This window comes from Amblyomma mixtum, chromosome 9 (genome assembly GCF_055824585.1).
Source record: "Amblyomma mixtum isolate Tamu chromosome 9, ASM5582458v1, whole genome shotgun sequence".
Taxonomy (NCBI): Eukaryota; Metazoa; Arthropoda; class Arachnida; order Ixodida; family Ixodidae; genus Amblyomma; species Amblyomma mixtum.
In genome coordinates, this window is record NC_143020.1 from 122,885,741 (window position 1) to 122,909,373 (window position 23,633).

At 48.9% G+C, this 23,633-nt stretch overlaps 1 protein-coding gene across 4 annotated transcripts in view; it reads left to right on the plus strand.

Moving 5' to 3' along the window:
• Positions 1–23,633, plus strand: part of LOC149331052 (isobutyryl-CoA dehydrogenase, mitochondrial-like) — a 419,086-nt gene that overhangs the window by 370,314 nt on the left and 25,139 nt on the right. For 2 of the 4 annotated variants that reach the window (XM_089561786.1, XM_089561787.1), the window contains exons 1-4: positions 16,809–17,124; positions 17,614–17,714; positions 18,856–19,025; positions 21,276–21,385. In XM_089561786.1, coding sequence (XP_089417912.1) covers positions 17,016–17,124; positions 17,614–17,714; positions 18,856–19,025; positions 21,276–21,385 — 490 coding nt within the window. In that variant the 5' untranslated portion in view covers positions 16,809–17,015. Of the gene's footprint in view, positions 1–16,808; positions 17,125–17,193; positions 17,248–17,613; positions 17,715–18,855; positions 19,026–21,275; positions 21,386–23,633 lie in introns of those variants that run through there. The other 2 variants (XM_089561788.1, XM_089561789.1) reach the window with 2 other exon arrangements.

A 23,633-nucleotide genomic window follows, 5' to 3' on the forward strand; every position in this document is an offset into this window, starting at 1 on the left:
TACAAAACGGTACGTGACCATGGCAGTGACGCAGTTATTCACGCGTCGCTCATGTGCCTGCTTTCGCGGCCTCGCATTCACTGCGGCCGAAAGCGGACAACGAGCAAAGCACGCGGAGAGGAGCGAAAACAGCTAACGAGTCCCGAGCGGGAGACAAAGCGCCGGAGGTGCGCCGCGCTCTTTTGGTAGGCAGGAGAGCGATGCGATGGGGAGGGGGGCTCTGAGCTCCAATCTTCTCGTTCAAGGTCTTTCGACCCTCATCGACATCATCTCCTCTGCCACTCCACCTCCCCGAGCAAGTCCCGCTGCCGTGTGTCTCTACTTTGGCCCTCGCGTCTGCGGGGTGCCCGGTCGGCCAGCTGAATCATCGCTCAGCGCAGACGAGCCTTTGAAAACGCGCCTCATGCCAATCAGCACAGATTGCATTGCACCTGTACTCGACATACTGCTATCGTGCCGTTAACACTGCGTTGTTTACGTTACCATTTGCCGGCTGGGCTGGGCTGAGCGTTCACAGGGCTGGCCTCCCAGCACGGTAAACGGTTAAGTAGACAGTACGCTGCATAACTCTCCTATTAACTTATTGAGTACCTTTCGAGCAAAATTTCAAGCCTAATTCTGGTTCTGTAATCTGCTGAGTACGAAAATACTCGCAAGAGGCGTACTGCCGTTTTCGCCCTTGCAAAGCTCGTCAATTCCATGCACTTTCGAGGACCCGCTGAAAATCCGCAACGTCCTTCGTACTCTTCCCAACTAGTGCTCGCTACTGCAATTACGTCTCACACTTTTCAAACTGCAGAACTGAGCGCCACACAAAACGCGTTCGAACGGGGCACGCACTCACGCAAGAGTAACCGCAAATATGTCGGCGCCTTAGTTTATACGCAACGTTTTTATTTTCGCTGATCAGCAAATTGAAGTATTACTGATTGTAACGGTGACCAGCTCCCAAAGCAGCAAACAAAAGTGAGCATTGCTGACTGTTAACTGATGTTAGTACCACCACCACCCCGTAGGTCTTGCGACGGTTTCAAGACCGCTCTTTCAACTGGATCAGAGCAGATGATTACAGAACTCAACTACGGGAACTGCCGCTCGCCGCTGCTGTACGTGGCGAATTTCGCAGTCGCTCTGAACAATCGCAATAGCAACATGCAGCCAAAGTGATTTGTTGACCGCAGGGGTTCTCCTGACATGCCCACACCATGTGAAAGTTGTCAGCAACTTCCCCACACTGTTTGCATCAGCCGCTCACTTTCGAATCAAAATATTTTGCAATTGCCTGGGCACAACAACATAGTTGTCTGCAGACGCCTTAGAATTCGCTCATCGGCCTTTTCCAGACCTCGAGCCGCTGGATCCTGGCGATGTCGGTCGCGGTAGTAAACCTGAATTTGTCGAAACCTCGGGAGACACAGTGCCCTTTCAGTGCTCAAAGGACTGGATGGATGGAGGTTCCCGGGAAGTAAGCGCTCGGGCCGCTGCGTCAGCAGTTTCGTTACCTCGGAGTCCCTGATAGCCAGGGGTACAAATTATGCGTTTTGGGGCGGGATCCAAGTCCCGGATACAGAGTCTCAGCAGTCGACTACAGCAAGGGGGGAGATCTCACAGAGCGGCAGCCAGGACGGGCCATGAGAAGCTCACATAGCCATGGCTGTGTGCGGCCGGCCGTGAACGATGTCCGAGCGAAAATTCTAATGCAGTAACGTATTAATCTAACACATTCATGTATTAGACCAATACACGCGTGTATTATAATTTTAATAGAACCATACTTACATGTTGTAGCAATACATACTTGTATTAAAAATTTCGTTGGGGCGTTTTTCGCGGTCGCACATAACCTTGGTCATGCGAACTTCTCAAGGTTCGTCCAGGCTGCTGTATTTGCTGTACATGTTCCCTATGAGTCTGGTATGGGTTTGAATCGGTCCAAGAGGGAGAAACATGTACAATTTGAAATAAGAACAGCACTATTGCAGCCTTAAATTAACAGAACGTCGCAGGCACACCTTCTCTGCTTTACATGACACATAATTGGTACCTAGTCGCAATATTTATTCAGGTATAGTCGGATACAACTTAAGAAGGCGGCGGCTTTTTCCCCGTCAAAGGATCCCCTTCAAGCCAATGGCGTCCGGAGATTCTCATGACCATGCTAGTGTCACAAAGCAGGGAGTGGTAGATAAAAGGTGATAGTCCCCTCCCTCCGCAGTCGGGGATGGACTCCTCTCTCCATTGTGGCACCGCTCCCTGCATTGTCACCCTAGCAGGGTCATGGGAATAGGCCCACGCCATTTGCTGGGAGGGGGGTCCTTTGACGGGGAAAAGACGCTACTTTCTTAAGTTGTATCCCACTATAGCTTAGCTGATAGACAACTCATCACCAATACATATTACAGGCGCCTTTATAAAAGACGATTGAAGAGGCATTAAGTTGTGCATGTCCTCGTGGTGAAGCTGTTTCGATTGGACGTTAGTGCACACGTGCCCCAAAATGCAAACCTCTGTCAACGGGAACGAACCCACAGATGTTATTTCCCGGCGTCAGGGAATCTAATAGCATGTCGTATTCTATCTGATGCATTTCTTATTTGACTAACTGCCTTGTCTTTTAGTATTTTTGCTAGGGCGACGAAGGTCTCTCGACAACGCTGCTCGAAAGTAGGGACCCTATCGAAAGGGCGTTCATTTCCACTCTTTATGTCGTTTTCAGCGGGGGACTCGGAGGGGCCCAGCAGCGCGCCGCGAGAAGACGACGGAATCCGAAGCGTATTTGCACCTCGGGTTCGGTCCCTTTCGAGGAGGGCGATGTCTATGCAGCTCCCCGCTTTGTCGGGCCGGGCTCTGTTGTGAAATCGCTGTCGCCCAGGGGGCCGCCCCGAATACCGACTCCGGGTCGTGTGCACCGCTGAAAGGAGGTCTTAGCACGAAGCTGTAGGATAAGGAAGAAGAAAAGGCGGGTGTAAGCGGGGCAGAGTTCAAAGGAACGTCCATTGGTGTGCACGGGTCATTTCGGTGCTCCCGCTCGCGCATTCAAAGAAGCAGCCCTCTCTTGATCGCGTACACGAACAGGAGAGCCGGGAGGGCCGCCGATGAGTCAGCAATAATTCTTTGAACAGTTTTTGGTGGAGGAGTGCACCAGACACCTGCTGCCGTCGGTCAGGGAGCGCCTCTTGTGCGGCCTACACGCGAAGAATGGTTTTAGGCCCAGTTCTTGGCAAACTCGGGCGAAGGGCAAACAAAATGGAAGGGTCTGTCCGTTTCGGTCCTTCTGTCGTCCTGGTCCACCTAATGAACGTCACGCCCTTGCAAAAATGGTCCATAGACTTCTTATTGACTGTATTGACTTCCTATAGATATTGCTTTCTTTTTATTCGTGGCCTATAGACTGTCTATAGACAAAAGTCTGCTAAAAGTGTGTGGCCATAAATCTATAGATTGTCTATAGACAGTCTATAGACTTTATAGATAGAAGTCTATAGACACTCTATAGACTGTCTAAAACTTTTTTGTAAGGGCGTGGCCCGTCGCTCGGGGGACTTGGGGCTGTCGTCCTGTCGACCCTAACGAGCAGCTCGATTCCGAATGGCTGTCTCGTGCTTTGCACTTCTGCTAGCCACGACGTCATGCGCTTCTTTCTAGTTCCGGGGACATCACTTGCTCAGCGGAGATGTGAGCAAGCCGTGTCCAGAGGGTGCGCGGCGCCAGGAAAATCCCTCGGCAGCAGCCACCGTGCATGCGGGCGTCTCCCTTCGGCTTCTGCCTCCAGCATGCAGTGTGCACGCCCGGGCCTTCTCGGTGGGGCGCGGCGGCGGATTTCTCTTCTGGGCGTAACGCTGTCACACCCGCACATTTGGGCCAACTGAGCCTTTTGCGGATTGCGCTCGCTGTGACGGAATATCGCGCTGTCTTGTCGCCGATGCGGCGCCGTGCTGTTGCGTGGCTGCAGTTATGCGTTGCGTCGACGCGGAACGGGTGCCTTTTCCGTACTTTGGGGGACCCGCGCAATTCGCGCTTTCGTGACATAAAAGGCACGCTCAGCAGCAATGTGGCCGAGAATAGTTGCGCCCTATGCATTCACCGCATTTGCCCGTCGGTACAGCCAAGTGGCGCTGCCGAATGCAAGAAATTAGCTTGTGTCCAGTGAGAAACGAAAAAGAGCACTTTTCTCTCGCAATGGGGCGATTATCTTGAGGCCCACTGTGAACGCAGAGACGCGTCGGGGACAGCGCGTCCAGGGCTATATGAGCGGATTTCCTTTTCAGATAGCGCGTATTGGTTCGCTGAAGTAGTACCGTTATTACGCTATCATGTGATAGTTTTTGGATTCGGTGGGCTTTCTCTTCAGGGCAGTAAAAAGAGCTTGGTACCTTGCTGTAAACAACTAAGGCTTTTGATTTTCAACACGATCTAAAACTTCCGAATTGATAGTTTTTCCCCGGAGTCAATATTTAAGGAGCCAGCTAATTGGTTTTGACAAATTAACTAGCTTTCCAGGACGAAAAATAGGGCAGGCTAGGCTACACGACCCTTAGCGGCACCCAGTTGCTTCGTGTTTGCGCAACCTTCACCTTCACAGCGTCATATACGCAGTCTCCCGCAGGTACAAATGAAGAGGTTTAACTGCAAAGTTCTATTAGTTGATATGCATCATTGCTGCGCGAGAAATTTAAAAAAATGTCTGAGGCGGTGTTTGAAAAATATACTGCTCTGATATCTTCACGCATCAGAAAAACTATCTTTTTTTTTTTTCGTCAGGAAAGTTTATGCAAAAAATTGGAGGCTTATCAAGGTTAAGCCCAGTGGATGCGAAGCATGTTAAGCAGCTGCCTCAGTGTGGATGGGGCTAAGTAACGGAGACGTGGTTTTAGGTTAATCGTCGTACTTTATTCTTTGCAGCCCGACAAACACACTCTTACCCAACAAACACAGAACCTCCTCAGAAACTCCAAAAAAGGATGGAATGTCCCAGTCCCAGTACAGCATTTATCAAACGTTTCCAGACCATAGAGGCAAGACATAGAAACACAAGAAAAAAGGCAGTGCTCCCACTAAAGGTGTAGAAACGTTCTTTCGAGAGTTTTAAGCAGCAACAAAAAAGAACCAAAACAAAAGAACCAAAAAAGAACTCACCACGATTATATCACAATGATATCAGAAATTCAATATCCGTTTTATGTAAAAGCTACGCGGCGAGTTTCTGGCGTCCACTGACCGCTCAATGCCAGCTCTAGCTGTCGGGTTAGGATAGGATAGGATAAATTTATTTAGCTCTAGCGCAAGTGCATGCTTTTATGCGGTCAGATGAGTCCATGCGCAACGGTCGGTTGCCCCTATTCCAGGGCTCCGCTGGATGCTGCCGTCAGCTGAGCTCGCCGTATCAGACCAATCTGGTCAACGCGGCAGTCGCTGGAGAGCAGACCCTCCCTTTGCTCCGCGCTTGGGTTTGGTATAACTGGGACGACGTCGACTTTTTGACGTGCCCATATTATGTGATACAGTGTATGTTTTTATTGCGAAAGCAATACTGCTAGCACTTTTCTGCCATCGGTGGAGGTCGTTCCTTCGCTGTCACGTGGCACGACCACGTGACAGCGTGACGTCACGACCAGAGGAGAGCAGGGGCCCCAACTCGTCTCTTCGGCCGTAGTCGTTCCTTCGCTCGGCGCGGCGGCTACCACGTGACGGCCTCCTCGGCCCGCCGCGTGAGGGCGCTCGCTAGGAGAGGATAAACGGGTCGCCGCAGGCGCGCTCCGCTTAGTTATGTCTGAGGAGTTGTACAAGGCGTCGCTGGAGCGGCGTGCTGCGCGCAAACGCCGGCGCCGTGCCGAGGAGACAGATGAAGTACTACCTTCAGCTATGTCCTCTCCAAGCAAAGAGTACTACCCAATGGAGTAGCAGTCTAGACTTGGTGATGTATAGACATTCGGATGACTATGTAATTGCCAGTGTTCAGACCAAGAGTCACTACTTTACGGACCACCAAAGCATGTTCATTGGAATAAACAAACAGTAGAAACCATGTTGTGTCCAGAGTAAATCCTTTAGTCGCACAAAAGGCGAAGCCATGCCAAACCACCAGCAGAGCCAAGCGCAGCCAGGGAACTATTGCCTTCGCAATCAGTCAGTCTTAACTAGAGCTAAGCCACAGCTAATTTTTCATGGCACCACGGACAATTGTGTGGGTAAAGTGTGGGGGGAATTTTACTTAGTGTGTTTAGATTTGGATATGACCCCGTTTGAAGTTGTCTCTATGTGACAGCCTCTTCATTGTTTAAGGATTTGTGCGGTGGTGGGTACCGCATCCTGCTGCCTTTGTAGTTGTTGAGTATGGGCGAGTATTCCTGAGGTACTGGCAGGGATTCCGCAAGGCCGTTGACGTTGGGTGCTCGGTAGTTAGTATATCCTCGAGCTATCCTGTCCGCCTCTTGGTTTCCTGCCACCCCCGTGTGCCCCGGTGCCCAGATGACCTTATGTTTGATCGGCTTGTGTGGTTCTGCATCTGTTTGTTGCGTCTTGCATTCTAAAGAGCGGAGTAAGCTGTCCGTTTGCACCGCCCCGCATGGCCCCGATCAAGTGTTTCGCAGCTCCGGAGCAGGATGGGGGCATTTCATTGGCGCACGGATCACCGCGGTTGCTGGAGTGTCGTTCGCAGTAATTCGCCGCCGGCGAAGGGCGGCGAGCAGAAATGGGCTGCGGCCACTTCAGTGGCTGAGTCAGTGTCCAACAACGAACTTATTTCTCACATGAAAATGGTGAGGCTGATTCCAGCTGGCATTTTCCACCTGGAGCTAGCTGCAATTAAAAATTTTTCGAGCCATACAAGATTTCCGGTTCAATAACCCAGATAAAATAGGATTTTATTTTTTTTTCATCCGGAGGTGGAAAAAAATTCCTTTCTAGTTTTTTTTGTTTGTTGACCTTTATGAACTTTGTTGTTCCGTATCAGTCGGTGGTTCTCCTTCTTTTTTTTAATTTGTGTAGTTATAAATTGTTGCTTAAAGCGCGTATTTTATTCCGCTCGAGCGCTTTTTATTCGTTTTTTTTTCTTGCTCATGACGGCTGCTTGGTGCATTTCATTTTACGCTGGACAGTTTCACTAGCCACACGGCTTTCGGTCCAAATATTTTATGTACAGGTCTTTTATATATGTCTGAAAATAAAGAATGCATTGACTTTTACTTTCTACCGGGCAAGAGCGGCGGTAGTAGTTAATGGGCTCCTGGAATGATTCGGAATACAAGTCAATGAAAAAGGTCGTCGTTATGCGTACGTGACGGCAACCAACAGCCACCGAAACCGAGGGGCATAGAGGGTGTATTTTTTATTTGTATTTTTTCATCAATGGGAAATTAATATAAGCAGAAGAAAAAAACAACCACATGCCAGCGGTGGGACCAGAATCCACGATTTCCGAATTTCGCGTCCGGTGCTCTACCAAGTGAGCCACGGCGATGGGTGTCCAATCTTCTGCCTTCAAGGGTATTTGTGTGCAGTGTAAGCGAACCTTGAGAGTGTTCACCAGCGCCACCCTCGTCCATAGCGGCGGACTTATTACGTCCCGTATTACCGCGAGTGCCACGAGCGTGGCCGAACGATGAGGGCGGAAGCTGTGAGAACCCTCTTATGGTACACAAGGCTGCCAGATTAAAGGCCCTCGTTAAACTATTAAGTATACAAGCTATGGACGAGGGTGGTGTGGGTGAGGGTTAGTTGGTGAACCACAGCAATAGCAGCACGCACGCACGCACACACACACACACACACACGCGTGGGCACACGCGCGCCTGGGGTTGACACCTGGGGTTGACAGCGCATCGTACACGGGCCTTATAGCATTTCGCCTCCATTGAAATGCGCCTGCCGCTGCCAGAATCGAACCCGCGTCTTTCGGGTCAGCAGCCGAACGCCATAACAACTGAGCCACCACGGCGGCGCATGTTGTGGTATACTGAAGCACTCACGTGTGGCCCCCGTTATTGGTCCTTCCAAAGGATTGATTAAGCTGCGCATACCTTAACACTGGCGAGCCTCCATTCTCTAGCAGGGCGATCAATGACTAGAGAAGGTTACCTGCCGGCGTCGTAGAATGCTCCACTGAAGATCGGTTCCGCGTTTTCATACCATGTGCGTGACGTGGCGCCTCTTCTCTGTGTGCGTGTTTTTTTCTTATTATTTTTCGTTGTACTTTCTTTCTTACCTGTTGGCCTTACCTGTGTAAGGGAGTTTGTCATTTTCCCCTTGCTCTAATGTTTTCGGTCGCCGAAAGACTGCGTAACAAATAAAAGATTACTTTACTATGGCAGAGAAGGTTGCATTTATGTTGTTTAAATGTTTAATTAAGGCTAAGGAAAGGTAATTCCAGCGTTTATTTGTTAAACGACATTAAGAACAATGTATTACATAGTTTGACCAATAAAAAAACTTAACATTGTTGTAACATGTCGATGCCACTTGGGCTGGATGCTCGTGCGTGTCTGAGCCGTATTTTGCTTCACCGAAGGTGACTCCATCGCAGTCGTGGTGACACCATCGGACGGACTGGGGCGCAGCGGCGAACGCGACCTGGCAGCTTCGCCGGGGCGCTCCCACCCCGATGGCGTCGAGTTGTGCTCACACCAACTGCGGCCCCTGGAAAGCGAAAGTCTATGCCCGGACTGCATAATTCAAGACCGGGGGCAGGGCTCGCGGTACGCGAGTGGTCGCCAGTCCGGATTAGCATGAGGCGCGCTGGTGCGTGAAAGTTCGCATCCACTCTGCTCCCGACGCAACTGCCGCCTATGCAAAGAGTGTTTTCATCGCGGTGCACGGCAGGGCTTTCCGAGGAAAATTCGCGAACATTCAGGATGCCGTCACTAGACGGCGCAGACCCGGGGGCGCCGCAACCTTCGCGTCGCTTTTATTTATTTATTTATTTCAGGTTCCTTCATGGCCCTTGGAGGGCATTAGAGAAGGCAGTGAGCAGTTTACAAATACGTACAGAATATATACACAACGGGTTATTTAAAACAATAGCTAACACGCGTATTTAGCAGCATCATTACACAAGATTTCGATGTTAAGAGAATACAAGTAAACAATATTGCAAAAAAGTATGAAACGCGAAAAAACTTTAGGTTTGAGAAACAAAAGTATACAAAGTAGTGTTAAGGAATAAGGTCATTTAGAAATACTCATAACACAAGCTATAATACAAAGCAATGACAACACAGTTAGCAACAGTAAGCGGCAAAAATAACGAAAATGCATGTTTAAAATTGGCGAAATCGCTGTATACAGGATAGCAACGTGAAAATAAATAAAATGACCATTTTATCTAATCTACGACAAAATGATCCCGCAACCGTTTTTTAAATTCTTCAATGTTGTTAGTAGTAAGTAAGGCTGCAGGTAGGTGGTTCCACTCCGATGACGTCCTGGGAATGAAAGATGCCAAGCAAGCAGTAGTGCGGCAGAGTGGGATGCCGACCTTCTGCGGATGATCAACGCGTGATGAAATGTATGTAGGTGGAGTGAACAGTGCTCTTTTTAGGTATTCATTCGTGTGAAAAATTTTAAAGAAAAGGCTCAGTCGTGACACTTTTCTGCGCGTCTCAAGGGGTGGTAATGACAATGCATTTTTCATGAGTGTCACGCTATGTGAACGATTATAGTCTGAAAAAATAAAACGGGCTGCTCGATTTTGTACAGCTTCAAGAGCTGTTATCAATGATTTAGTTTGCGGGTCCCAAATTGAAGAAGCATATTCTACCTTAGAACGCACCAAATATTTATAGAGTGTTAGTTTGACAGAAGAAGAAGCGAGAGAAAAATTTCTTTTTATGTATCCCAGCATGCGATTAGCGTTGCTGGGATACATAAAAAGTGGGATACAGTTCGCTGGGAAACTTGGGCGCGAGCGGGTCATTGCGCGAGTGGTCTCTTCCCTGCAATCACGGGCAGGGCTAAAGCAGGCTGCATGCACCTTCGCCACTGGTAGGTGCCGCCGGTTACCGAAAACCTGCGCTTTCGTTCGGACTGCTGCCTGGTTTCCAAAATCTCCTTACAGAAGACGCCCGTATAGTAGCGCAATTTGTTGCCGTGTACAGTGTTGCCATTATGTTGCTTTTAATGCGTTCGCATTAGAAGACTGCTGTGGCTGTGCAAGTGGAAATGGCGACCACAGCCCCGCGTGGTCCGTGGCATAACGAACCTTATAGTATGCCATAGACCTCGAATATAACGAATTTCAGTGTGTTAACCTCGGATATAAGGAACCTATTAACCTATCATAACGAACCTAGTAGCATTGCATTAAAGTTGCGCATAATTGATCATTTGATCATGTCCCCAATAATCACTTGTTGCTAAAGTGTCCGGCCTTGGTTTAACACAAAAACTGTTATCATGGTTAGAGCACTACTTGAAAGGACGTGTTCAGTTCACATGCGCTAACAATTACACATCTCCTCTCTCGAGCGTGACATCCGGTGTCCCTCAGGATGCCGTGTAGTCCCCATTACTGTTCCTAATTTACATCTATGATCTGCCCTGCAACATCAGATCTAAACTGAGATTGTTCGCCGTGGATTACAACGTATACTGCGCCATAACTAACCAAGACGACACGTGCACACTCCAACAAGACCTAAACGCTCTCACTTAGGTGTGAAGCATGTCTCATGCCTTTAAACACGACCAAATGTGAAGTCATGGCATTTTCCTGCCTTCGCAACCAGATTAAGGCTACCTACTACCTCAACTCCCTACGCATCATCATATAAAAAAAAATTGGCTGCGGCTTAGCTAACGTTTAGTCTGGATATCTCGAAGCGAAAAGCTCTCGCTGCTTTTCAGCCAACTCCCAAGCTACCACTTCTGGATCGGTGTTTCTGCGCCGTCCGAATGTTGCTTCTTCTCCTTCCATGGCGAGTGTCAGCGCCTGTTCTATGGGCAAGCGCGCCTTATATACCCCTCCTTTCAAATGCACGCTGCGCACGGCTGCGGCGAAAGGTCAAACGGTGGCGAGGAGGAGAAGCGGCGGCGCACATGCGCAGCAGCGCGCGGCGGCGGCAAAAGGTCAGGCGACGGAGTCAGCGCGCGGCGGCGACGACGGCTGCGGCAGCAGCGGCCACTGCGCTCCGCGTGACGTCACTCGGTTTCGCGCATGCGCAGCTGTGGCAAATCTGTAGTGTGGCTCACGCGAAGCGCGGTGTTGTCGAGCCTAGTGAAGCTTTTCGCTTCAATATCTTGGCCTGCACATTACATCATCGCTATCATGGATTACACATAAAGAAACCATTTGCTCCGAAGCCTCACACGTTCTGGGATACATGCGGCGCAGTCTCAGCGACTCATGCCCAGACATTCAAAAACTAGCATACCTCCCTTTTCATACCTCGCCGCAAACCTCGAAGTCATTCAAAACCGCGCAGCATGATTTATCACCTCGAACTATTCCAAGACATTCCAGCGTCACCTCAATGAAAAGAGACCTCGACTTGCCGTCCCTCCTCGCATCACGCCGCATCATATCTCGTTTGTGCCTTCTTCACACATTCTATTATCACCCACGGTCCAGACATGAGCTACTAACAACACCACTAAGAAGATCTTCCCGTTTAAGCCACAGCCAGTCTCTAGCACGAATTTCCACCCGCACCCTTGCAATGAGTAGCTCATTTTTCCCTCACCCGAAAACATAGTCGAACGCGCAGATAGAACTCAATTCCGTAATAAGCTAAAACTTTAGCCCTCCTGAATAGACGCACCCTTTGTATTCTTTTGTTACTTCGTTTGTTTGCATTTCTGCGCCTTAGTGCAATTTTTGTTTCTCTTGCTCTTGTTTGTTTGGTGTTATTTCACTTAGGTGTATTTCTGCATTTTTTATTTTTTTCTTGTTCTTGATTGATTTCGTTGTAATTTGTGTCTTTCTCTTCACCTTTTTCCACATTCGAGAAACATACATCATGTTAATTCGCCTCCCCTTATGTAATGTCCTCGGGCCCTTAAGGAGAAAATGAATGAAATGAAATAAATGAAATGAAATAATTGCAGATTTTTAGCGATTTTCAGGCAGCTTGCCAAGTATAGCAAACCTCTGGCCACATTAATAACAGCTCGCTCTTCATTCGTACCATGCCTGCAGATATACAAAACGACTGCTCTCGGTATAGGTTTACCATCGATGACACTTGCATGCCGGGCCACGGTAGTTGTGGCGCTAAATTAGCAGAACACAGCCGATGAACGTTATACTCTCAAGAACACAGCGTCACTAAAGTGCAGTAGCGTACTTTAAGTTAGTGCAGAAAAAAATATGGACAGAGAAAAACAGATTCTTCTGCTATCTTCTTTTCATGTCGAAGCATTATATGTAGCATTAGCATAAAAGCCAGCGCCCGTCGCAGCACATGGCACGAAATTCCTCAGTGACATCACCAGTAGACCGTAAGATAGTGGCGGGTACAGCAAAGAGAAGTAAATAAAATGTCTTTCGAAGGAGCGGGGAATCGAACGAAGGACCTTCAGATTACGATGCGAACATGCAACCGATAAGCCACAAAAACTTGTGTTTTTTTCTTTATTGCCTGTTTCGACAGTTTGCAATACGTTACAAACAGATTGTTTCGCACTGCACGATAAGCCACAAGGCTGCGTTACTTTTCGGCGAATAAAGGGAACCTAGTGTACGTGTTTCCTTACGACTGTATGCTAATGAGTAGGTTTGTCATTAGAAAGGAAGGAATCTTTAATGAACCTCGGAATGCATGAAAGTCATGTTCATCGATTGTGACGGAATGACCCCGTCTACACATTCTAGCGCCTAGCCATGTACATGGTCCAACCTTTACTGAGGTCAATTACTCGAGTAATCTGCCGGCATTTTATGAATAGACGCCATTCTCCAGGGATTTACGTTCGCCTGAGTGACGTCATAAACCTACAGCGCCGTCGTCTGCTGCAAAACTGCCGCGCGCGCGGTCGGTGCGGCCCTACCCTGAGTGCGGCCGTGGCACATTGTGGTGAAGTCGCCGAGACAGAAAAAAAAGTTGGCAGTGGCTTAGCTCTGGTTAAGCCTGGATATACAAGCGAAAAGCTGCAGTTATGCTTTGTTTGACGTCATGGCTGTCGCAGTTCATGCAAAATGCACTGGGAGCCCCACGATAACGGTGTAGGCAGGCGCGTTGTATAGCCCTCCTTCCGCATGCGTAGTAACTGTGGTAAACACGCGGCTGCAACGAAATGTCAAACGGTGGCGAGGAGGCGAGCGCGCAGCAGCGCTGGATTAAGGGGGGGTCTAAGGGGGCTGCAGCCCAGGGCCTCACCTCCGACAGCAGGAGAAGGGGCCCATTTATTCTAAGTTGCTTAGTATTTGGAACCGTTGGCAATGGAACTTTGAGCGACACGTATGAACGACAAAACCAGAACGAGGAGATGGGCCCCCACCTTATGTAACTTCGCTTAGCCTAATCAGTTGGGGAGAGCCTGTCGAGCTACAAAAATAGGAATATCCCCCGCCACCACGAGGGGGCCGCCTTTCTTACGAAGCGATATACGCGTTTGCTTACGGATTGTGGAAAGGTTTTCGTGGTTTTCTGTCAATCCCCCCGTCCAGTGGCGTCTGAAGGTGTAGTGTTGAAGGTGTATCGTATTTGAGAATCCTGGCGTCGGCATAACAGTCGGGACATCCCGCCTCGCCGCCAAGCATTCTGCTGGAACTGCTTTCATAATCCGCTAAAAATCAACTGATTAATTTTTAATACCACACATATTTCCGCTAATATGAAGTGCGGAGCAAGATGTAAAAAATACTTGCTTTGCGCCCTCTTCATGGCTTACAAATATACAGACTGTTGAGAAAATAAACGCCCACAGTAGAATGCTTCTCTCTGCTACACGGGTGGATTGTTCAAGTTCGAATTTCGCACAGATATGACATTTGGTCGTCAGAATTATTTTATACAAACCGGGTTTTCTTCTTTAGCTTTACCAAATTTAAAAAGAAATCAGGCTGTACTAGCTTCTTGGAAGCCCCACAGTTTCACTTTGTGCTCCGGCAGCCACTAGGAAAGCGAAACACTCGTTTATGGGTTTATGTTTAGGTAAGACATGATGTTGGGCTAGTCGGTTCATGGTTAGAGCAAAGCAGAACTGCGCGAAGACGACGGGACAAAAGAAGGCACGAATACACACGCACAAAGCGCGCGCACACACACACACACACACACACACACACACACACACACACACACACACACACACACACACACACACACACACACACACACACACACACACACACACACACACACTGCACTTTGTGTGTGTGCATTTATGCCTTCTTTTGTCCCGTCGTCTTCGCGCAGTTCTGTTATGTTTAGGTTTATGTTGTTTAACATCCCAAACCAACTCCGGCTATGCGGGACACTGTAGTGGAAGGCTCCGGATAATTTCGACCGATGTGGGAATCTGGCTTTCCGCCGTCGCCTTTGCGCGGCTGTGCCGGCCTACCGCGTCGTTTCTCCTCTTTCCCTTGCTCCCGCCTCAGGCGGTGGAGAGGCGGCTGGGTGACTAATCACTGTCATTTAGCCACAGCTCCGCCCCGGCTCCCCAAGGGCCTTTGCCATTGGCGCCTTTTGGCGGGATTTTCGGGACCCGTTTGACCGGCCGCGCACCGCGCGACCGTCCGAGCGGGGCCCAGAGAGAGAGAGATCCCTCCGAGACAGCGTAAGGTGCGTACGTTACTGTTTTGTCCGTGCCGGCCGTTGCCGTTCGGACCAGTGCTTACTCGAGCTCGCCCGCACGTGTCCTCTGACCTGCAGCGGCTCGAGCCTGTCCAGCGGGGTCCAGCGACCTCTGACAGGCGTACCTTGCGTTGAATGCCCACTCTCTCTCGCAACCGGCCCAACGGTCGACACGAGAGAGAGATCACAGCACTGCCGCGGGGACATTCTCCTGCAGCGGCGTGTTAGCGGCGCGCATTACTCTGGTCGCTTCGTGCGCGCAGCGGAGCCTTGCTCCTCGCGCGCCCCCGGGACGGGGTGACTATTGAGTGTTTGTGTACCTGCTGAAGGACGACGTGAATAAACGTCTCCTTTGTGAGATTGGAGGCCTATTTCTTTGCGGTGAATCGCTCTCCTCCCAGCGGAGGTTGAGTGCACTGCATCGGTGTCCCAGTGTGTGTGGTGACGGCTGATCGGGGCCCCTGGCTCGCGCGAAGCTCGAACCCGCGGTGGGTGGTGGCCTGTGTCCACGTAGAAACCCACAAGCTTCATACACCTCGCTCCATCTTGCTTGCGCATCCGCACAGTCGAGCAACCCCACACACACTGCTCGCCGCTCGTCGTTTTCTCGTCCGCTGTCTTGGTTGTTCTCAGCTTCGCTGACAACCGGCCACTAAAAACACCCAAGCACAAACACAGAGGCGCGCACACGTGCGAGGGCTTACTTGCCGCAGTATCCCCGAATGCGCACTTTGGGGGTGAAAGGAACGCCGCGCAACTTCCGAGGGGAAGGGACACTCGCCACTCCGGTCGGAAAATTTGTTTTTGTGTTTTTATGGGGTTCAGAGCCCCAAAACGACTCAGGCTATGAGGGATGGAGTAGTACAGAGTTCCGGGTAATGTCGACCACCTGGGTCTCTTTACCATGCACTGACACGCACAGTACATGGGCGCTGTTGTGATTTGAGGCCCAGCCAGAGGTGACAGGCGAGCCAGGCAGGCGCCATCGGGCTGCGTTGACCAAAGGCGCTGGTTTTCACAGAAGACGCAAAGAACGCTGGTGTGGGGGCGCCTCGGGAGACTGCGTCGCCGTGAACAAAAGCAGCTAATCCCCTTTGCCGGAGATTCTGAAAGCGGCGCTTCTACCGAACTGCGCTACACGTGGATCGGAGGAGACAGCGAGCGGCGGCGGCGCCAACTCATCGCCCGCTTGCCCCTGAGCAGCCCGACAAAGCGGGGGTGGACACGGCTGATTTGTCCTTCCCTCCTTAAGAATTCATCGGTGACCGGCGTAACGACATAGGCGAAAACAAGATGCCCCGTGCACTGTCTGCCTCCGTGTCGCTATCTCTCTAGAGATCAAAGAAACAGACACCCATCTCAAGGCGGCTCGAAACACATGCTCGCCGGTGCCGCTGTATGTCTGGAACAGGTCGCCCTTCAGTAGAGCTAACGATGGCGTGGTTTGAAAACGGCGGAACGACGCACGCCCGGACGCGGCATTTCGCAGATGTGACCATGCGGGGCTGCTTTTACCCTTTTGACTGAGCGCACCACCGCCCCTGGTGTGCGGCCATCACTCACGGTTCGAGTGAGTGATTTTCCAGGGGGGTGCAACCGCCCCCCCTTGCCCCCCCCTCAGGACGCCCATGTATACGGTCACAAGAGAGATCATTGAGGCTTCATAGATTGCGAAGCTAGGTCCGACATGCGTTAGCACTCTATCCGTCGCCATATAAAAAAAAAAAAGAACATGAGTTTCTTGTATCATCGTAGATTTTATTGCCTTGTTTTCCCGTGTTTTATCAGATGTGGCTACTTGTTCTTAGAGGCGTCTGAATAAAACTATCAGTTGTTAGCGCTGTGTCTCGTCCCTTCTTCCCTCGTGTTTGTGCTAGTGCGCTGCTTTTTCCTAGAACGGTTGGCTTGCTTGCTTCAGGCTTTTCTGCTTTAAACAGTCGTAACCGGTCGTGACTCGTGGGAGCTATTCCTCTGCGCAAAACCTACGTGTAGAATCACCGCCACGTTCAAATCACGCGCACTAAATTTCAAGTCACGTGGCAAGAGAAAGCGCCGCCCTCCGTGGAATTTCCGCGTGAATACAAGCGCCCTGTGGTTTCTCGAGTAACGAGCGCGCTATGCTACCTGTGCTCCAACGTCGCGGCTTGCGCAGCCAGCGCTAAACTCGTGTGTGTGTGATCACGCGAGTGTCATACGTTGCTTGTCAATCAGTACCGGCTGTTTCTGTGGTGTCTTATGTTGCAAAGGCAGTCGTAAAGAGTGCGAGTATCAGTTTTTGACGTAAACATGAGTGCATTGGGCGCGCTCGCAAGAACCCGCAACATACGGCGACTTCTTCGATATCAAGCATGCTTTCCCAGTTTGTTGACTCGTAGTGCGTCCACATCACTCGATGGTAAGCGCGCGTGATAGCGGTCGTGATGTCGCCGCGCGATTTTCCTTGGCGCACTGCTGCTCGACTGCAGCCAAATTAAACTTAGTTCTGCTTTGCACGCGCGAAGTTGATGGACTGTGTAAGGTACGGAGACGGGTCGTACGCTAGGCTGGCTAGGCAGGCTTGAAATTCTGCTTCGTTCGCATATATCTGCCCGCCCGAAGTAAATCCGTACAGCTCGGATATCCATTTATTGGCGGTTAAACCTGTTGCCGCATGCGTGCGGTAAAGATCTAGTTGTCAAGCAAATTACGCGGGGCGGGCTACAAAACTTTTGGAAATTTTCTATGCCATCCTGTTTTTTTTTTTTTTTTTGTGTGTGTGTGGCTATAGCGACAACAGTATAGTCATGCGAGCAGTGTGCTTGAAGGTATCGGATGTCACAGGGAGCTTTCCTTCCTGCTCAGGTTTTAAGTTTTTTTCTGTCCACTTTCCTTACCTTTGCCCCAGCCACCATCGGACTCTCAGAGGAACAGATTCAGATGCAGCGAACAGCAGCAGAATTTGCTGAGAAAGAGATGCTTCCAAACATGATGGAGTGGGATGAAAAGGTAACGCCTGACTCGTAACATGCCCTCCTGTCGACAGCATTGCACTCACTGATACTTGAATTGATTATATTTGTATTCATATTGTTCAGCACCTTAACTGATGTGTTATGTTTTAATTGCCTCTGCTTTATTTTTATTGTTAATGCCATTCCAAAATTTATGATATGCAGTTCATATAAAGGGAGTATGTACTATATGGAAGCTGTCTAATGTGCCTTTGACCCGCGTTAAGTTGTTTGTTTGCAAACTGTGCAGCATATGCAGGGTAGCTATGATAGCTTTCATGTGACATCACAGATGCCATTTTTGGGTGCATACAAGACTAGACAGAAAATGGTCCTTTGTCCCCGTGCCATGGAGAGTGGCCTGCTCAGCACTAGTGACTCTGCACCCTCTCTCAAACTTTCCCCATTTGCTACCGTTCACCCCTCCACACCCCTAGTCTGAGCAACAGCCAACTTACCACGGCACCGGGACAAAGGATTGTCAGCTATTAATGAGACAGTGTACAACTGTGGCCAGAATAATACAGATCACACTTCAGCATTCTGATTCTGTCCTCGCTTTGCATATAGGAAATAAGAATGTTTTGTGCACGAGCACACAGAGAGCACTTGCATAAGTATCATACACACCTCTGTTTGCTAGACAACTAATAAGAGGAGTTTGATGGTCGAAGTTTGCGCTGCACAATTCTAGTTATGGCTGTATATCTCCAGTGTGTGCTTAGTTAAACTGTTGCAGCTGTACTAGCCGCTGCAGTGGCTCAAGGTACTCGGCTGCCTACCCAAAAAACATGGGTTCAATCCCGGCCGCGGCATTCGAATTTCGATGGAGGCGATATTCTGGAGGCCCGCATACTATGCGATGCCAGTGCTTGTTAAAGAGCCCCAGGTGGTCAGAATTATCTGGAGCACTCCACTACGACGTCCCTCGTAGCCTGAGTCGCTTTGGGACGTTAAACCACGTAAAACCATATATTGTTGGCGAGCTTATTTCATTCATTAACAGCCCTAGAAAGGAAAACAAAGTATTTGAAGCAATTATTGCGAGTGGAATTGGGAGTTACTGCCAGGGTGGTCTTCAGCCATCCCACAGATCTTGTAGAAAAGGAAATTATGGAGTTGTTTTCTTTTCTCAGGAGTACTTTCCTGTGGAGGCCATGAGAAAAGCGGCTGGGCTTGGCTTTGGAGCCATCTACATTTCAGACGAGTACGGAGGATCTGGGCTGAGTCGTCTCGATGCTTCAGTAATATTTGAAGCACTGGCCAAAGGCTGTGTCAGTACCACTGCCTACATCAGCATCCACAAGTACGCTCTTTTGTTTATCAGTTTACACATGCAGTTTTTATTAAGGCGGAAGCCTTTAATGTCTCATCGTTGTAAGCAGTTGTCGACAGAAATGCCACGCTTTTCAGTTGGTTGAAACGGTCGTGACGTCACAGTGCGCGGATTTCAATCGGGGCCAATTGTACTTTGGCTAAGAACCATGCAACCAATGAAAGGGATCGTATAGTGATGCTCCAAGTAAGTGGGACAGAGTTTAGTTAATTGCTTAATTACCCAATGAGCCTAGTTAACCATTCTAGTCAGGCCAGATAAATAAATAAAGCCGAGTAGAAAATTAGTCGAGTTCGGGAATCGAGCCTCGGTCTGTGGAGTGCGAGCATGCTAACCACTCCGCTATGCTAGCTCGAAGGTTTGGAATGAACAAAGGCGAGTTTAGTGAATATGGTGTCTTCGTTCACTCCCATCTCCCTCCCTTCCCGTTACGGCGAGGTTTAGGTGTCTCGTGCTGGAAGGGTGGCGTCCCGTGCTGGAAGGGAAGCGTTTTGGCAGTTTGAGGAAGCGATCTTTTCGCTCAGCAAGCCGTCGTCATTATGGTCGCTTGACGGAATGTGATGACTCCGACACACTCCTGCATAATGTATAATCGTCAGCCGTAAATCAACAGCAGGAAGAGTTAAAAATACCCCCACCATTCTCTTTCTCACAAATCATGGCAGGCAGCAGCTGAGGTAAACGAAAAGGCGGATTGCCTCCAACCTTCGACAGAAGGACGCAATATCCGGCGCATTTGACGAGGAGTGAAACAAGGCACGTCCTTTTAAGGCGGAAGCCTTTAATGCCTCATCGTTGTAAGCAGGAGTTGTCGACAGAAATGTCACGCTTTTCCATTGGTCGAAACGGTCATGACGTCGCAGTGCGCGAATTTCAAACGGGGCCAATTGTACTTTGGCTAGTAACCATGCAACCAATTGACGGGATCGTATAGTGATGCTCCAAGTTGTGGGAATGAGTTTAGTTAAATGCTTATCACCCAATTAGCCTAATTAACCTTTCTAATCAGGCGAGATTTATAAATAAAACCGAGTAGGAAATTACTCGAGTTCGGGAATCGAACCCCGGTCTCCGGAGTGCGAGACAAGCATGCTAACCACTCCACCATGCCAGCTCGATGGTTTGGAATGAACAAAGGCGTGTCTAGTGAATATGGTCTTTTCGTTCACTCCCATCTCCACCCCCCCCCCCCTTCCATTACAGCGAGGTTTAGGTGTCCACCCAGACAAGACAGATACATTTCCTTTCCTCAAAAACCAATTTACCGGCGTAGAATCGATTGGGCGATGGCGTTCTGTGGACTCCCTGGCAGCGTTGCAAGACGCTGTCGCGTTCCACTCTTAGAGGCGAAGCTTAACATCTTAACCACACATCAGTGACACAAGCAGCAACACCGCGCTTAAGGCTTTCGCCTCACCGCACTTTAGGTCAACAAAGTGCCCCTCTGAATTTTTCATCATCATGCTTCAAGTATCGCTCTGCCTGGTACCCTCAGTGTAATGTGCCTAGGCTACTGTACCTCAAGTATTCAGTCTCCTTCACATTGGTGATTTGTGGCAGATTATATTGCTACGGGATATTACTGGACGGTTTTCTCATAAGATGTTGTTCTTATTTTAATTCATAAGTTTTTTTATTAGTATTTGGAGCTGAAAACTGTTTCTTTGCTGCTGTTGCTGTGCCAATTGCTACTTGCAAAGTGTGTGGTGCTCCTGACCTGCTGCCATGTTGTAGCTGAAAACTGCTGCATTCACCTGCCATCCACTGGGAATGCTTTCCAGGTGGGAACTTGCAGGAACATTCCCCAGGCGATCTTGCCATAGTCACTACTTCGACTATGATGTCTGAGAGTTCATGGTTTTATCCTTTCGATCATCTAAGCAGCAAGCATTAGAGAGATTTAGCATAGTGCTATGTGATTTCGTGCACAGCCACTGCACACCCAGTGATTGGTCTTGACATGGCAAGCGTGGGCACAGCTCACCGGCACTTTGTGCTATCTGCGCCCTCAGGGCTAGTGGCTCCCCGCAGAACCGTATTATGGTAGTGGCTGTGGATCGCTCTGTGCTAAACCTTTGTATTGTTACTACTTTACTTTGTAGCGAGCACCTGTCCTGTCTCTGCATTCTTCTCTGGGTGGTTGTGCCTAGCTTTGCTTTGAGCCATGCAAGTATAATGACTTGCGAGTTTCCATTCCTTACTCAGCCATTTCATTTGCAGCATGGCCCTGTGGATGATTGATGCCTTTGGGAATCACGACCAAAAGTTGAAGTGGCTTCCTGAATTGTGCACAATGGAGAAGTTTGCATCATACTGCCTGACTGAGCCAGGTAACTTTGTTGGGACAAATGTGTTAGTGGGTTGAGCTCGTTAACTGATCTAGCCACTGTTTGCCGAGTGATTCAGAAGAGAAGATGCGCCTTTTGCCTCGTGCCATTGATCACCATCACTGTGAAAACTTTTTAACAAAAAGCGGATTGAATCCTAGCCGCAGAGGCCGTGGAGGTGAACATGAAAGATACCCATCTCCTGTGCGTTTTCAGCGCACTTAAAGAACCCCGGTCGGTCGAATTTATTCTGTAGTATTCTGAACTATTCGGTGTACTTTACCTCACATACCAGTACATTTTAAGTATACATGTAAATTGCTTGTACCACACTGTCCTAAGTAGTGTTATGAAAAGCTTCAAAAGCGGTGTTTCCATGAAAAGACGGTATTCTTGCTGCGCAGTGAAGGTGCATCATTCATGGCAAATTATTTTCGAAGTGCAGATTCATATGCAGTGCTTTGTTTCGTGTTTGCAAAAGTGACGTTCCTAACTGTTTTTTTTTCCTTTTGTGCATTTGTTATTTCTAATCGTTATATTGGGAAATTCAGTGTGCTGGTGGAAGATATTCTTGCTTGTTTACATGTGGCACTGCCAGTAATGATTAGCAAAGCGATGCTTTAGTTCGAAAAGGCAGTATGCCTGCTATGGGTCTATTCGTGACAGTGGTGAATGGGAAGGTTGTGGTTCGGGATTTCATGGAGGGCCACTTCTCAGTGACTCTGTTTTAGTTTTGTGCATGCACTAAACTAGCTTGTCTAGCAACTGGGAACTGGTGCTTTACCTGGTGCACGTCCTCTCTCAAAATACATATGGAGCTCAGGGTTTGCCTCTGTTCTGCCGCTTGGCTCGTCCTGCACTACCAGCAGCCCAGATTTTTTGAGGTCAGGGGAACTTTCATCTTAACCACTTTTAAGCTTAGAAATTCCTGGCATGCCACAAAAGCCTAACTCTGCAGTCCAGCTGCAAACCTTGTGGCCCATGCATATTGGACGAATGGTGTGTATGTGCATTGATAAAGCTACAGATCAGATAAATATCGAAGCTTCACTTGCTTAGAGAAAGGCATTGCTAAACTCAATGTACCAGCAGTCATCACCGTAGGCTTTGATGCTGACATCGAGGCTTTTATAGAAAAATGCATAGGACAGGTAAGTTACTGTTTGAGTTCGTGTTTGAGATGGAAATCATTTAAATTTGAATCAAAGCTTTATTCTCAAAAGGCTCAGAGCAGGCCACAGACGAAAAGCTACAATGTTATCTTAAGGGAGTCTCCAAACTTATGCAAAAAAAAAAGAGAAAGAATACAGTGTACATTACAGAACAACAGTCAACATTGTCCAGAAATGTGCTGGATGATGGTTTATGGTTTATGGGTGTTTAACGTCCCAAAGTAACTTAGGCTGTGAGGGATGCTGTAGTGAAGGGATTTAGAAATTAAATGTGCTGGAAACGTTTCTTGGGCTGTCTGCAGTAGTCCATTATGCCTTGACTACTGCCTCTTGCCACAAAGCCTCCTCCCCTCAACTTGCTCGCATGACTACTGATAGCAAGGCATTGACAGGCAGCACTACAGCTCTTTGTTGTGCTCAGTGCTTTAACTGGCATTGAAATGAGTTCGAAGGGGAATATTTTCGTACCCCTAACCACTCTGACCTTGAAAAATGTGTGGGAATACTGTCTGAAAGTTTCAGTTACGAGGCAGCTGTGGCCATGATCTGAAAAGGTTAGATTAGTGTGCCCTCTGTTTGGCTCTCAGACTAATGGCTGACTACCGAGAGGTGTTGCCATAATGGCTGCCACTGTGGTTAACAAAAATGTGGCGGGCGTGAAGGTGCTGCTGCTGCTGTAGAGTCAGTATGCAAAATTCATTGGTCCATCTGCATTGCCTCTGCAACAAATGACAAGCCGCAGGTGTGCTTATGCCTGTGTTTAGGAATCCTCGGTCCTTGAATAAAGGAATATATCACGCATTATTAAATTAAATTAGGGAAGAATTACTCGTTAGCACCTACCTGGGCAATGCTTGAGACCAGCATTGCTTTAGACGCCTTAGAATGACATAAAGAAAACCAGAAGGAGCCATCCAAATGAATACTAGAGCAACTGAATCCTGAATTAAGAATGAAAAAGGCGAGGGACTTCCAAGTGAGGGACCATTGCATGGTCTGCACCTGTGAAAGTGCATATTTTCAGAAACCCCCATGAACTTTCGTGAATTGCATGGTCTGCACCTGTGAAAGTGCATATT